This window comes from Macaca mulatta, chromosome 1 (assembly GCF_049350105.2).
Source record: "Macaca mulatta isolate MMU2019108-1 chromosome 1, T2T-MMU8v2.0, whole genome shotgun sequence".
NCBI lineage: Eukaryota > Metazoa > Chordata > Mammalia > Primates > Cercopithecidae > Macaca > Macaca mulatta.
In genome coordinates this window covers 38,275,871-38,290,737 of record NC_133406.1, presented here as the reverse complement: position 1 = coordinate 38,290,737, position 14,867 = coordinate 38,275,871, and the positions used below count along the sequence as shown (strand labels likewise).

General features: G+C 34.8%; 1 protein-coding gene across 1 annotated transcript in view; it reads right to left on the bottom strand.

Annotated features, from left to right (window-relative positions):
- XPR1 (xenotropic and polytropic retrovirus receptor 1) overlaps positions 1–14,867 on the bottom strand; it is a 262,003-nt gene that overhangs the window by 12,226 nt on the left and 234,910 nt on the right. The window contains exons 12-13 of the mRNA XM_015122502.3: positions 4,266–4,432; positions 328–467 (exon numbers count right to left, since the gene is read on the bottom strand). Of these exons, the coding sequence (XP_014977988.1) occupies positions 328–467; positions 4,266–4,432 (307 nt within the window). The remainder of the gene's footprint in view (positions 1–327; positions 468–4,265; positions 4,433–14,867) is intronic.

Genomic DNA, 14,867 nt, shown 5'->3' with positions numbered 1-14,867 from the left:
CTGGTTTATCTTTTGGTTTCCAGCTTCTATCTTATTTTAACAGACAGTATTTGTCTATCCTGACTCAGAGGAATGTTATACACCTGTCTGAAAATATCTTTATACCATCTTATTTGGGAGGCTGAGGTGGGTGGATCAACTGAGGTCAAGAGTTTGAGATCAGCCTGGCCAACATGGTTTTCCAATTCTAAGGCTGATGAGAAATTTGAGAAAAGTTGGAAAATTTAAGATTTTCAAGTACAAGTTATAATAAATTCTAATTTGTAAGTATTGGGTGTCTTTTAGGTTAAAAAGAATCTTTAATAAACTTTTCAGTAGTTTGCTTACCGGAAAACCTCAAGGGGGGCAAAGACAGTAGCAATTATGTCCCCAGAATGAGGCAACAAAGTTGTAGAGGTAATCGAGATTTGGATAGTCCAAGCAAAGCGCAGAATCACATCCTCTATTATGGCACAGTAGTAGTAGGCCTGATAAATAAACAAATTGAGTATGTTTCCCATCACATTTTTCATAAACAGGCATACTAATGAGCACATGTCCTACCAACAAGACTCACATATGTCCTATGAATAAACACAGGTTTAAGAGGAAAGTTGCATTTTATTTTGCAGGAAAGTACACATTATATTTTAGAATTATTTCTACCAATTTAGTTTTTTCTTAAATGGTATAATATGCAATATGAAGTATTACTGAATTTGAGTAATCATTAACAAATATACTTCAGTGCCATACCGTATACCAGGCTTTCTTCTAGGGCCCAGAAATATAAGCTGGTTAAGATCCTTGATCAATTGAGATTACATTCTAACAGGTACAGTAGACTTAATAGCTAATATCAGAAAAGATTAGCAGATTTATTCACTGTGTTATTTGTACTTTTATTCTCCATTTGCCTTACCCTGTATTTGAAGAAAGTTTTGTCTTGCTTTTTGATGTGAATGAAATTAAGCTTGGATTTCACAACCATGGTCGAATTTAAGAAATGTTCTATTTTTACATGGGGAAGACGGTGCTCAAGTAATACTTGCAGGTACTAGCACCCAGGATTTAGGAGTCCAGTCCAGTTTTAGCTACACAAAAGTCTTAAGTACACAAATTGCCAATACACCAGAAGTATATAATTCATAGATTTGCTCATTATTAATCTCAAGGAAATTAGCTCCTTAAATATATGTATTTAAAGAATGTGAAATTTTTGGGAAGGGAAACTACTATGTATTAAGCCATATTTATTTTACTTAAAAAATTTTTAAACAAAGTAATACTAGTCATTGTGAGAAAGCTATTGTTTAAAAAAAAACAAAAAAAAAAAGGCCCCTGGCCACCTTCTTTCCATCCCTAGAGACCAAACATTTTCAAAATTTGTAGCTATTTCTTCTACTTAGCCTCCATATATTAAAATAGTATGTGTATAGTGTTTTATCTCGATTACTCAATTTTAGACATTATTCACTGATGATTATGATAAATTTAATGAGATTATGAGGATTTTAACACATTCACATGGCTCACTATTCCCTCTCCCATCCCCGCAATATAGTGATAATACAATTTTTGGGTAAATCCACATTCGATTTATTATTAGGCTTAATTGAAGAACTGCAATTTCATGTGCCTTTCAGAGTCAGTCTTAAGCTATTCACCACTGACCAATGTGGGAGCTGATGTCACCAAAAATGTGGAAGTCTTTTGGGAGGAATACACCTATCTTGAGGTCAAGAGACACAGAAAAGTTAAGTTTGAATATAAAGATAACAAAAATTGTTCCTGGACCTGGGGTGTGGTGCTTAATATTATGCATTCATAAGAACTGATTTTAAGGTTCATATACCTGTGTTCTAAATTTTTAACGAAGCTCCACTGGATTCCACACTTTTCAAGCTAGATTAATTTTATTTCAAGTATTTGCCTTTTTAGTTTTTTGTTTTAGTTTTTTTAAGACAGGGTCTTGCTCCATCACCCAGGCTGCAGTATAGTGGCATGAACATAGCACTGCCGTGTTGAACTCCTGGGCTCAAGTGATCCTCCTGCCTCAGCATCCCGAGTAGCTGGGGCTACAGGCGTGTGCCACCACATCCAGTTATTTTTATTTTATTTTTTTAGTAGAGTCAGGGTCTCACACTATGATGCCTAGGCTGGTCTGGAACTCAAGCAGTTCTCCTGTCCTGGCTTCCCAAAGTGCTGGGATTACAGGTATGAGCCACCATGTCTGGCCAGTATTTTTTAAAATTAAAGGAACGTGGTGATCCAGCAGAACATCTTTCTTATAAGTTTGTAAATTATAATGTAGGAAAGTATTTTGTTTTTTAGAGTCATGAAAATATGTAACAACAAAGAAACTGAGTGAAAAATTCTATTCACTAATTTTATTACCTAGAAATCACTATGTTAGAACTATTTAAAAGGGGGAATGGATTAACATTTATATAAAGACATAAACGATTTATCTAAGCAATTATCATAATAAGAAACAAATATTTTGGGAGGCCGAGGCAGGCGGATCACGAGGTCAGGGGATCAAGACCATCCTGGCTAACACGGTGAAACCCCGTCTCTACTAAAATTCAAAAAATTAGCCGGGTGTGGTGGCGGGCACCTGTAGTCCCAGCAACTTGGGAGGCTGAGGCAGGAGAATGGCGTGAACCTGGGAGGCGGAGCTGGCAGTGAGCTGAGATTGTACCACTGCACTCTAGCCTGAGCGACAGAGTGAGACTCTGACTCAAAACAAAAAACAAAAAACAAATGTTTTATAGCTCTCAGAGGGCAAGAACAATATAAACAGAAATAAAACACACTTATTTGGTGAGCACAAAAGGGCCATCTTTAACTGAGCTCATATCTACTCTCTGATTATTAATTTTCTTTTCAAATTACATTTATAAAAATATGTCTAATATCTTGGTCATATATTCTAATTTTTCACATCTGGGGTATTGCTATAGTTTAGGTAAAAAAGATCACTGTCAACAATTTCCCCTTTTCCCCTTTATATGTTCATCTGAAGTTACTCTACGTATCATTCTTTGAATTCACTATTCCTCACACCTGAAAATGCCTTCCCTACTTACTAATTGAATATTACGTATCCATACACTTTTCCAAATACAATTTTAAGGTACTGGTGACATGCTGATAAGAGTATAAAATGTTAGTGACCTAATCTACACTTCCCTCTCCATCACAGAATTTTAAACTGGGAAAAGATCAAGAGATAATCTAGTTTAACATACTTACCCTTATAAACGAGAATCTACTATAGTCTGGTTGCAGAAAATCATACAGCTAGTTAGTGAAAGAGCTGGGATTAGAATTCACATTCACTTTCAGGATTACCAGTTCACTGTTTAATTTCTTTCAAGGTCTAATCATGATATTTATCCTTTTCTAAAATATCTCTGAGTAAATATATTTTTGATTTTTAAATTCAGCCCCTGTCTTTTTATTAATACACAGATAAAATCCTAAGATAATTCCTAAAGAATTATTCCTAAAGAATTATCTATATTTTCTGATTGAAATGGCACTTGATTTTAACAAATATTAGATGAAACAATTGAAAGGAGAAGTCTTCCTGATGCAATCAAGCAGAGTCACGCACTCCTTCTCCTTGGTCTTTTCATAACATTTTTCATTTAGTCGAGTATTTATTCATTCATTCCAGAAACATTAAGTCTGCCATATACCAGGAACTATGCTGGGAAGTGAAGAATATGGACACCTAAACACATTATTATAATGTAGTGTGATAACTGCTATAATGATAGTTTATATAGGGTAAAAAAAGATTAAGACGAACAGCTGACTATGCTAGGAAAAATAAAGAAAGGCTTCTTGGAGAAAGTAACACTGAAACTGACTTTTAAAAAGGAGGAACAGGTGTTTACAAAGCAGACAAGAGAGACAGAGTGTTTCAGACTGAGGGCATTCCATGTTCAAAAACAAATCATAAACTACAGTAAGTTATTTATTATTCTATTCCAGTCTTTATCACATTGTATTGCAATTTGTTTACTTATCTGAACATAGTTTATGGCTTTCCTTGAAAACAAGAATTTTACTTTGTTTTTATTTCCTATAGTACCTAGCATATAGTAAACATCTAATATATTTTTGTTGGTGAATGAATTAGTATTTTTGTTAATTCTTTTTCTAATTATATTACAGTAATATAATTAGAGGTTGGGTCTGTACTGCAACAGGATTAGCTAGTGGTATACCTAAGTTTGTTTGTTCTTTTAAACAAACACACTCTTTATACATACTTTCTGGGGGTATACAATCTCTTCCCGGAGGAAAGTGTTCTCTCCAGCATTCTTATCAAAGAGACCCCAGTCCATCTTGAGATCCCAGATGAGGGTATAGCAGGAACTGATGATATAAAAGACAATCCACAGGTAAAAGAACACCATGGTGTCCGAGTGACCTCGTTCTGAAGAAAGAAAAGGGAAAGAGAAATGAGAAAATTTACATTTAAGTAAAATTTTTCATTAAATAACACTAATTAAAACAGATTCTTAAAATAGCTCCATAAGAAAGCAAAGCTTTAAACAAATCGTAGGAAGATCATTGTCTAACAAAGGTTAAACAATAAATATGATTTCCCTGAGGTCCAAAGCAATCATCAAACATTTGCTGAATACATAACACTTGCACAAATGTATAAAAGTTTTGGAGGCTTTATGCTGAATACGTAAAAATCTGTATAATTGCAATGAAGGTGTTGAATGTTACAGAAGATGCAATTTTAACTTTTGCCATCAGGTGGCAGCTTAGTGTAAAATATGAAAAAGATTCCCGAACCACTACTAACGAGGAATGTGCTGCATTTGCTTCAAGAAATTCTTGGATTGTTTTTACTTTAGAACACTTCCTTCATACACTTAGATGTTGTCCATACTTATCATGATGGCAACCAGATAATTCTAAGTCTAGATAAAATGCCTGAAAACAACAGATTGATAAAGATTTTACCCTTAATGATATATATGAAAGCAAATTTCTCTCAAGTCACAAAGCAAAGTATGGTATTTTAGCCTTTCTTAGAGGGTGTTTATTGATACAAAGGCCTAATTTGCTGGGAACATTATAAAGTAACTTTTGGCTTTATGCTGAAAATACTATAAGGCACACTAAATGAGAATAATGATTCACAAATGTAGTTACACAATTTAATCATTTCTGCTTCATACACTATAATGAAATTCTTCTTTGGTCAGCTCTAGAGTCATTGTGGAATGTCTCTAGGTGTGTGATAGGTATATAACTACTAATATGGTTCTGCATCATGAGGAAAAAAAGGCATACAAATCTAATTCAAAAAAGTTTAAATTTTGGTCAGTTTCTCAAAGATACAGAAAGCAAAGGATATACCATGCATCCTTCATAATTTTTTTCTGTTAAAATAAGCAAATGTTTATTAACCACTTTTAGGTTATATTAATGTGTTAAGTACAGTATGATTTAAAGGCACCCCTTAGAAGTTTATAATCTAGAGAGTGAATCAAACATTCATTATTGATACATTTGAGCTCAAAATGAAATATAAACAAAGGACTATGAGAGCACCAAGGCAAATGGGAATGTTTCCAACAGTAGCAAGTAAGAGAAAGCAGCATTTGAGTTATTTCTAGAAGGATAAATAAATAGTATTGCAAAACTCAGGCAGATAAGGTGAGGTCATTCAAGGCTGAAGGAAGATACTGGGAAGGTAGATAATGAGAAGGCGGGGGTGGGGGGGAAGAACAAGTGTGTCTGAGAAGTTACAAGTTATCTACATCTAGTGTTGGTGACATACAGAGGATGTGAGAGCAATGGTATGATTTAAAATGAGGCTGAAAAAGACTCATCTGGGTCTGAACGTGGAATGCCTTCGTGGGCTTTAGGATCAGATCTGTATTTTAGAAAAACAACTGGTTGGCAAATTACTTGCAACCAATTGGTTAAAAAAAATAGATGCCTTGGAGCTTCAGTGTTGTGTGAACATCAGTTCTCATCAGCTCATGAGAGCCAATTGTTAAATTTTCAGAAGCTCTGGAAGCTGGTTGTGAAACTCAGTCATTATTAAAAATTAACTTATATAACTTTATAAATAGTTATATTAAAACAAAGGTAACAGATACTCAAAATTCATTACTTTTTAATTATTTTATTAATTTTTGCTTTTATTCTCGAGGTTGTATATATTTATTGTACTTGTATGATGGAAATACTGTATAATACTGTGCTACTGTACATCTTTTCCTCACTCCACATTCAGTGTTATCATCTTAGTAGCTTGAAATTGGCTATGGTAGAAGTATTTACACTGTGGAGATCAGCAAACACTATGAATCAATGCCCCTTATCCCCACTCCCACCCAAGAGCTGGTTTGTTGAACATACACTAGCACATCACTGTTTAGCTGCTTCTCTTAGAAAGGCAGTGGTAGGGAAAGAAATTGGTATTTTAAAAAATGGTCCAAATGTGATTCTCATCAATAGCCCAGCTTTGATATAATCACATTTTCACATTTGAACTATTTCCACAAAAATTTTTCTTCATCAAAAGCAAACTGAACTGAATATTTATACTACAACATTATGTCATAAATTATCAACTTAAAATACCTAAAAAATTATTTACTTATTATCTAGGTACAGTTCATGTGTTCTGAAATGTATTTATTTCATTCTATGTGCAGATATAGGGTCTAGCTGAGAAGTGTCATTCAATAACTCACATCATGGCTGCATTAAAAAAGATACTACAATTCATCTACTAAGGTTCGCAAAGAATAAAGCAAATTTGACAACTTAGTAAAATTCCCTCTTCTCATATTTTCAAAACAAGATCAACACTGAGACAGAAAAAGACAAGGAACTTAACTGTTATTTATATTTACAACACTTAAAAAAAACTGAATGTGAGGTATGTGCCAGGTATTTTACAAGTATTGTCTCACTTAATTTTCCTAATAATAAGCTATCATTTTGTCTGCTAGTAAAAGGATATGAAAATAGAGTAATAGATACATTCAGTAGGAGATAACAAAATGAGTATTTCTCAAGTGAATATAGGTGATATTGAGTCTTATTACAGAAAGCTGATTATCTTTCTTTCTTTACTAATTACTGAAGAAATAATCAAGTGTAAATTATTACATAAAAGGAGATTGTGGAGAGGAGTAAAAATGTTATATGAAAAAAGGAATTAATAATGAAACCAAAAACAATGTGCTAATTTTCTGGTATTTCTCTTAGATTTTAAGTATAAGTCTTATCCTTAGAGTGTAATTCTTACAGTGGTACAATGGATCTGGTGTTTCTCTTTTGTAAGCTCATATTATTTCTTGTTTTTTTTTTTCTTTTTAGTCACATCCTGCTCATTTTGACAAACGCAGAGTCATGTACCCAACACTGCAATCAAGATACAGACCATCTCCATAAATCCAAAGAATTCCCACCACCCCATTGTAGCCTCATGGACAACCACCAGTTTGTGTTCTCTTCTGGTAGTTTTGCCTTTTTGAGAGGGTCACATAAAATAGAACCACTTAGTATGTAGCATTTCGAGTCTGGTTGTTTTCACTTAACATAATATATTAAAGATTCGTCCATGTTGTTGCATGTATCAGTGGCTTATTTCTTTTTCTTGCTAAATAGTATTACTTTGTAAGGATGTATACAAATTGTTTATCCATTTACTTGCTGATGTACAGGCTGTTTTCAGTTTTTGACAATTCCAAAAAAGTCACTTTATAAATATTCATACACAAGACTTCATGTAGTATGTTTTCATTTCCCTTGGGTAGGAGTGAGACTGTAGGGTAGTATGGTAAGTGGATGTTTAACTTTATGAAAATCTTTCAAACTGTTTTAAAGAGTCATTGTACCATTTTGCATTTTCACCAGCAATGTAAGAGAAATTTAGTTTCTCTCCTTCTTCAACAGTATTTGATAATGTCACTAAAAAAAATTTAGCCATTCTAATAGCCATGTTGTAGGATCTAGTTGTGATATTAATCTTTACTCCTCTGATGACTAGACATCTTTTTATGTGTTTAATTGTCATATGTGTATCTTTTTTGGTGATGGATTTGGTAAAATATTTGGCCAAAAATTTTGAGGATGAATTTCTTGTCTTACTATTATTGCATTGTGTGAAATTTTAAAATTTATTCTGTATTCCAGTTCTCTTTCTGATAGGTTTCCTGCAAATATTTTCTGTTAATGTGTGGCTTGTCTTTTTGTTTTCCAAACAACATTTTTGAATGTGTTTATTCACAAGTTTAAAATTTTGATTAAGACAATTTTGATTAAAAATCATTTAAAAGCATCTTTCTTTTCTGAATCACGCTTTGATTTTTTATATTAGAAGTCCATATCATTTCTATGCAACTTCTATGAAACATACATGAGGACTTACTGACTTTTAAGTAAATATTCTTACAGAATATTTCAGAGTAAGTAATGTTTTATCTGATGAACTTCTTCAAACAATGATTAGCATACACTTGGTCTACAAATGCTACATTTTGGTCTCATTTTAATTACTACCATTATTTGATCTTTCCCATCTCTCAAGTGAAGAATGCCTCTCTCCCTGAAATCATCTGCCTTCATTGGTATTCAGGAGATGTCCTGGAAAGATATTATCACTTTAGGCAAGCAATTACATCTTATTCTCTCTTGGCTAACCCTGGCAGCATACTTTAGTGATGTTCAGAATCACAGAAAATCAAGTCATTGCTATTCTACTCTAAGCTGCTATCCATTATACACCTGCCACATTCGAAGCATAATTCATATTGGACATATTTACGGCAATGGTATCCATGAATTTAAAACAAATAAAAAATAAATTTCTTACAGTTTTGTACCCGTAGTCATTGTGTGAATGATTAAAAAAGAAAAAAGGAAAAGGATTAAAGTACTAAAGAGACAATGTGGGAATGATTTTTTGAAAAAGAGAGAAGGAAAAGTACTAAAAAGAGAAATCAGAAAAATTACATATGGAAATCAACTTGAATTATGTTGCAGGGTGGATATTTTAAAAATGAAAAACGTGGCACCATGTGCAGAGAGAAATGGAATCGTTTTCTTTTCACCTAAAACCTTTCTCTTCTGGTAATAATTTACTAGTTTGAAATAAAATAAGAAAACACAACAGACTGGACATAGTTTTCAAAGCCCAAACCTATAAAGCTAAACTGAATTATGACTGAGTTTAGGATCTAGCAAATCCTGGATCTATTTCTATTACCGAAAAAAAGAAAAATCAAACCTTTGAATTGTGAGATTGATATTGTTCTCCAAAAAATGAACAAATATAGATATTCCCCTGATCTTTAGTGTGTTTTAGTTACATGTGCGATCACATATATTAATCCCTCAGGTGATTATCATCTTTATCCTCAGGGCAGACAAGACAGACATTATTATTCCCATTTTACAGTTAAGGGAACTGAAGTTGAAGGAGATAGTTAATAAATGGAAAGATAACTAGATTCAAAGTTAGAAGACCTGGGTTTGAATACAGACTGCCTCCTCCAAGCTTTGTGGTTATAGAAAATTCACATTCTTAAAATGATTGAGACAAAAAAGGAACTCATAAGTCCTCGGGCTAAATGGGGGAACTAGAAAGAACAATCCTCATCCAAGGAACATTTTCTACTAGACAGCATTGCTTCTCTAAGTCCATCCCCACTTGAAAATGAAAAAAGCAGTTTCATAAAACCATGAAGTACCATTACAAAATTTCTAACATAGTGTGGAAAAACAGAATTTAAAAGTTATTACACATATTATTGCTTATTTCATACTGTATATAAAATTATGTTTATGGAAAAAAACCCAGAAGTGATTATCTCAGATGAGGAAGTAAGATTAAGGAAGAAAGTGGGCTGAGGAAAATAATTGTTATTAGGGTAGTGATACAAATGATTTAAATAAGACTTTAACTTTGCTATATTATTTGTTTGTTTGTTTGTGTTTTTTTTTGAGATGGAGTTTCACTCTTGTTGCCCAGGCTGGAGTGCAATGGTGCAATCTAGGCTCACTGCAACCTCCGCCTCCTGGGTTCAAGCCATTCTCCTGCCTCAGCCTCCTGAGTAGCTGGGATTACAGGCATGCACTACCACGCCTGGCTAATTTTGTATTTTTGGTAGAGACAGGGTTTCTGCATGTTAGTCAGGCTGGTTTCAAACTTCTACCCTCAGGTGACCCACCTGCCTTGGCCTCCCAAAGTGCTGGGACTACAGGTATGAGCCACTGCGCCTAGACACTATATTGTTTTTATAATAAAAATAGTACATAGGAATTCCTTTACTAATTCAAGAATGTTTACTGAGTATATACTGAATGTTTACTGAGTATATACCTGCATTATTTATTGTATAATTACAATACTAAAGACTAACTCCAAAAAAAAATCTGCTCGCTTGTATATTCAGCAAACAAATACTGAATGTCTATTGGGTAACCTAACTAGGTATATTCTAGGGAATGAGAATGTACTGAAGAACTACTAAGGGCTAAGTCTAAAAGAGGAGAGAGAACGTAGTCAAAAACACAACGTGCAGGTACAATTGTGGAACTTTGCATAGAAAAGGAGTCAATAAGCCCGGAGGGGAAACAGCCAGGAAAATCTTCCTGAAGGAGGTACTACTTGAGCTGAATCATGAAAGGACTTGAGTTAAACAGGTTTATGGGGCAGAGAGAACCATTTCAAGTAGAATAGAAACCATTCATTCAATAAAGAGCACCGGCATATGCCAGATATTATTCTAGGTACCAGGTACACAACAGTAAATCTTATTTACTAATGGTCAGACAAATTTCCTGCCTCAGTAAAGCCTCCTGTTTTGTAGGGGTAGACAATGATCAGATACACAAGTAAACAAGATGATTTCACACAGTGAAAAATACCATGAAGAAAACAGAACAGGATGATACGACAAAATTCCTTTAGACAGTATTCAGGCACAAACAGCGTTCAGGCAGAGGTTTCTTAGGTTGAGACTTGGGTACTGAGAAGGAACCAGACACATGAAAAGCTGGAGAAAGAGTATATGTAATACTAAAATTTCTAGTAACCATATTCAAAAAGGTAGAAACAGGTAAAATTAATAATATATTTTATGTAATCTATACCTAAAATGTTATCACTTTTATATTTAATATATAGTCAAAATAAAATTGATATCTTTCATAGTTTTTTGTTTCAAACTAAGTCTTCAAGATCCACTTTGTATGTTATACTTACAGCACATTTCGACTTAGATTAGGCACATTTCAAATCCTCGACAGATAGATGCAGCTGGTAGTTATATTATGCAGCAGTGCAGTTCTAGGTATCTTAAGGGAGATGAGTTTGAGGTGTAAAGATTGAAAGCAGTGTATTTAATAATGCTGTGGCAACAGCCCAGTGAGAAAAAATGAAGACTATAATTGAGTATAAGTTTAAGGAACAGAGAGGTAAGGCAAAAATTAAGAAATATTTAGGAACTAACATTGGCAGGACTTGGTGAATTTTGAAGGTGAGATAAAGGATACAGTCGAAAATAATAACTCCCAGTTTTTAACCTGGGTGAGTGGGATGGTGCCATAAACTAGGTTAGAGAACATGGGGCTTGAAGCACGCTTAGGAAAAAAAATGAGTTTAGTTTTTGACATGTTGACTTTAAGGTACTTATGAAACATCAAGGTGGAGAAGGCCCAGGAAACAAGTGGAAAAAACTAAAAAGTTTCAAATACAGACTGGGGAGTCACACAGACAGTGGTTGGAATCATCAAAATAATTTAGAAGCTCCTTCTATGAAAAGGACAGGCTACAATGAGAAATAAGTCTTCCATCTATAAAGGGAATCACAGTGCATTTGACTACACTTGGTTGAGTTTATCTTTCCAGTGTTTTTTTTTTTTTAATACCAAAGACTCAAAGAGATGAGAACTTTCTGAAATGTTACAGAGCTTCTCTTTATCTCAGAAAATTTAAATTCTAATTCTGTTTGTTTACATTTCAAGGTTTCTAAATATGTTTTAATTACTATAGAGTTATTACAGTTATAGGAATGGAGACAGTAAGAATAAGGATAGACTACTGTTTTGAGATGTAGGATAGAGAAAAGGAAAAGAGACTAGACCAGATGGCTTAATGAGGTAAGGGAAATCTTTTTAGAGTGGGGGACTCTTAAGCATGTATACAGGCTAGAAGGAAGGAGCCAGTAATGACAAACAGTTTGAAGATTTGGGAGAAACAAGGGATGACTGCCAGAGCTAGATCCTGGGACCAGAGGAAATGAGATCAGCACACAGAAGGAAGGACACCTTGTTACTTTAGACTGGGGAAAATACAGTGAGAAGGGGTTTAGATTAAATAAGTATGTAGGGAGAAGGTAGGAAACCCTTAAGACCACTATCAAAGGCCAGGCATGATGACTCACACCTGCAATCTCAGCACTTTGGGAGGCCAGGGCAGGCCGATCACCTGAGGTCAGGAGTTCCAGACCACCTTGGCCAACATGGCAAAACCCCACCTCTACTAAAAATACAAACATTAGCCAGGAGTGGTGGCACACACCTGTAGTCCCAATTACTCAGGAGGCTGAGGCATGAGAACTGCTTGAGCCCGGGAGGCGGAGGTTGCAGTGAGCGGAGATCATACCACTGCACTCCAGCTTGGGTGATACAGCAAGACCTTGTCTCAAAAAAAGGAAAAAAAAAAAAAAAAAGGGTAAAGGGATGTAAAGGGAGATGAAGTTTCTGTAAGATACTCAAATTGATAAAATAATGACACTAAGACCAATATTTATTTATATAATACTTAGGACAGCCACTTAAAAGGCCAAGGCAGGTGGATCACCTGAGGTCAGGAGTTCGAGACCAGCCTGACCAACATGGCAAAACCCTGTCTCTACTAAAAATACAAAAATTAGCTGGGCATCACGTACCTATAATCCCAGCTACTCGGGAGGTTGAGGCAGGGGAATTGCTTGAACCCGGGAGGCAGAGGTTGTAATGAGCCAAGATCACACCACTGCACTCCAGTCTGGGCAACAGAGCGAGACTCGTCTCAAAAAAAAAAAAAAAAAAAAAAAATATATATATATATATATATACACACACACACACACACACACACACACACACACACACACACATACACACACACACACTCAGAAACACTGCCAAATGTAGTGGCTCATACCTGTAATTCCAACAATTTAGGAGGCTGAGGCAGGGGGATCACTTGAGGCCAGGAGTTTGAGATCAGCCTGGGCAACATAGTGAGGCTCTGTCTCTAAAAGAGTTTTGTAAACTTAGCCAGGCATGGTGGCACTTTAGTCCTAGCTACTTGGGATTGCTTAAGCCCAGGAATATAAGGCTGCAGTGAGCCATGATCATGCCACTGCACTCCAGCCTGGGCTACAGAGCAAGACCCTAACTCTTAAAGACAAACACAACAGTATAGATAAAACAGAACTATAAAAAATATGCAAGTAAAAACATAAATAAAAAGCAGAGAGAACAAACAGAAAACCAAAGAAGAAAATGGCACACTTATACCCTAACATTTATATTACATCAAATGTCAATGGTTTAAATAAGCCAATTAAAAGACAGAGATTGGCAGAGTGGATTAAAAACCATGACCCAAGGATATTCTGTCTACAAAAAATAGGTTGAAAGTAAAATGGTCAGGCACAGTGGTTCAGGCCTGTAATCCCAGCACTTTGGGAGGCTGAGGCAGGTGGATCACCTAAGGTCAGAAGTTCAAGACCAGCCTGGCCAACATGGCTCCACTAAAAATAAAAAATTAGTTGGGCATGGTGGCGCACACTTGTACTCCCAGCTACTCAGGAGGTTGAGGCAGGAGAATCGCTTGAACCTGGGAGGCAGAGGTTGCAGTGAGTTGAGATCATGCCACTGCACTCCAGCCTGGGCAAGAGAATGAGACTCCATCTCAAACAAAAACAAAAACAAACAAAAAAAAGAAAGTAAAATGATGAAAAAAATATATAATGTAAACATTAATCAATGAAAAGCATCAACGGCTATATTACTACCAGGTAAAGTAGACTTCAGAGCAAGGAAAATTACTACAGACAGAGAGGAACATTGTATAATGATAAAAGAATTAACCTACTAAGAAGTAGCAGCAATCCTAGTTGTGTGTACACCAAACAACAGAGCAGCAAAATATGTGAAGCAAAAACTGACAGAACTGAAAGAGGAAACAGGCAAATCCACAGTTACAGTTAAGATTTCAATACTCATTCCCAGTAACTGATAGAACAAATAAACAGAAAATAAACAAGGATAGAGAACTCAACAACACCATCAACCAACAGGATCTAATCAACATTTATAGATCACTCCATCCAAAAACAGTAGAAAATACTTTTCAAGTGTCCATGGAACATATACAGGTACCAAGAGAGGTCACAGAAATCAATAACAGAAAGACGATAGAAAAATTTCCAAATACTTGTGAACTAAATGGTACACTGCTAAATAATTCATGAAGCAAAGAGAAAGTCTGAAGGAAAATTAAAAAAAAGTACATTGAACTAAATGAAAATGACATTACAACGTATCAAAATTTGTGGGTACAGCTAAAGCAGTGCTGACAGGGAAATGCACAGCATTATACATACATTACACACACAACTGCATACATTAGAAAACAGAGAAAGTCTTAATAAACTAAGCTCTCACTTCAAAAACCTAGAAGAGTAAAATAAATCCAAAACAAGAAGGAAATAATAATAATAATAATAATAATAATAATCAACAAGTTAATGAAATTTAAAAGAGAAATACAGAAAAATGAATAAAATAAAGAAGTAATAAAATTGGCAAACATCTAGCACAACTGACAAAGA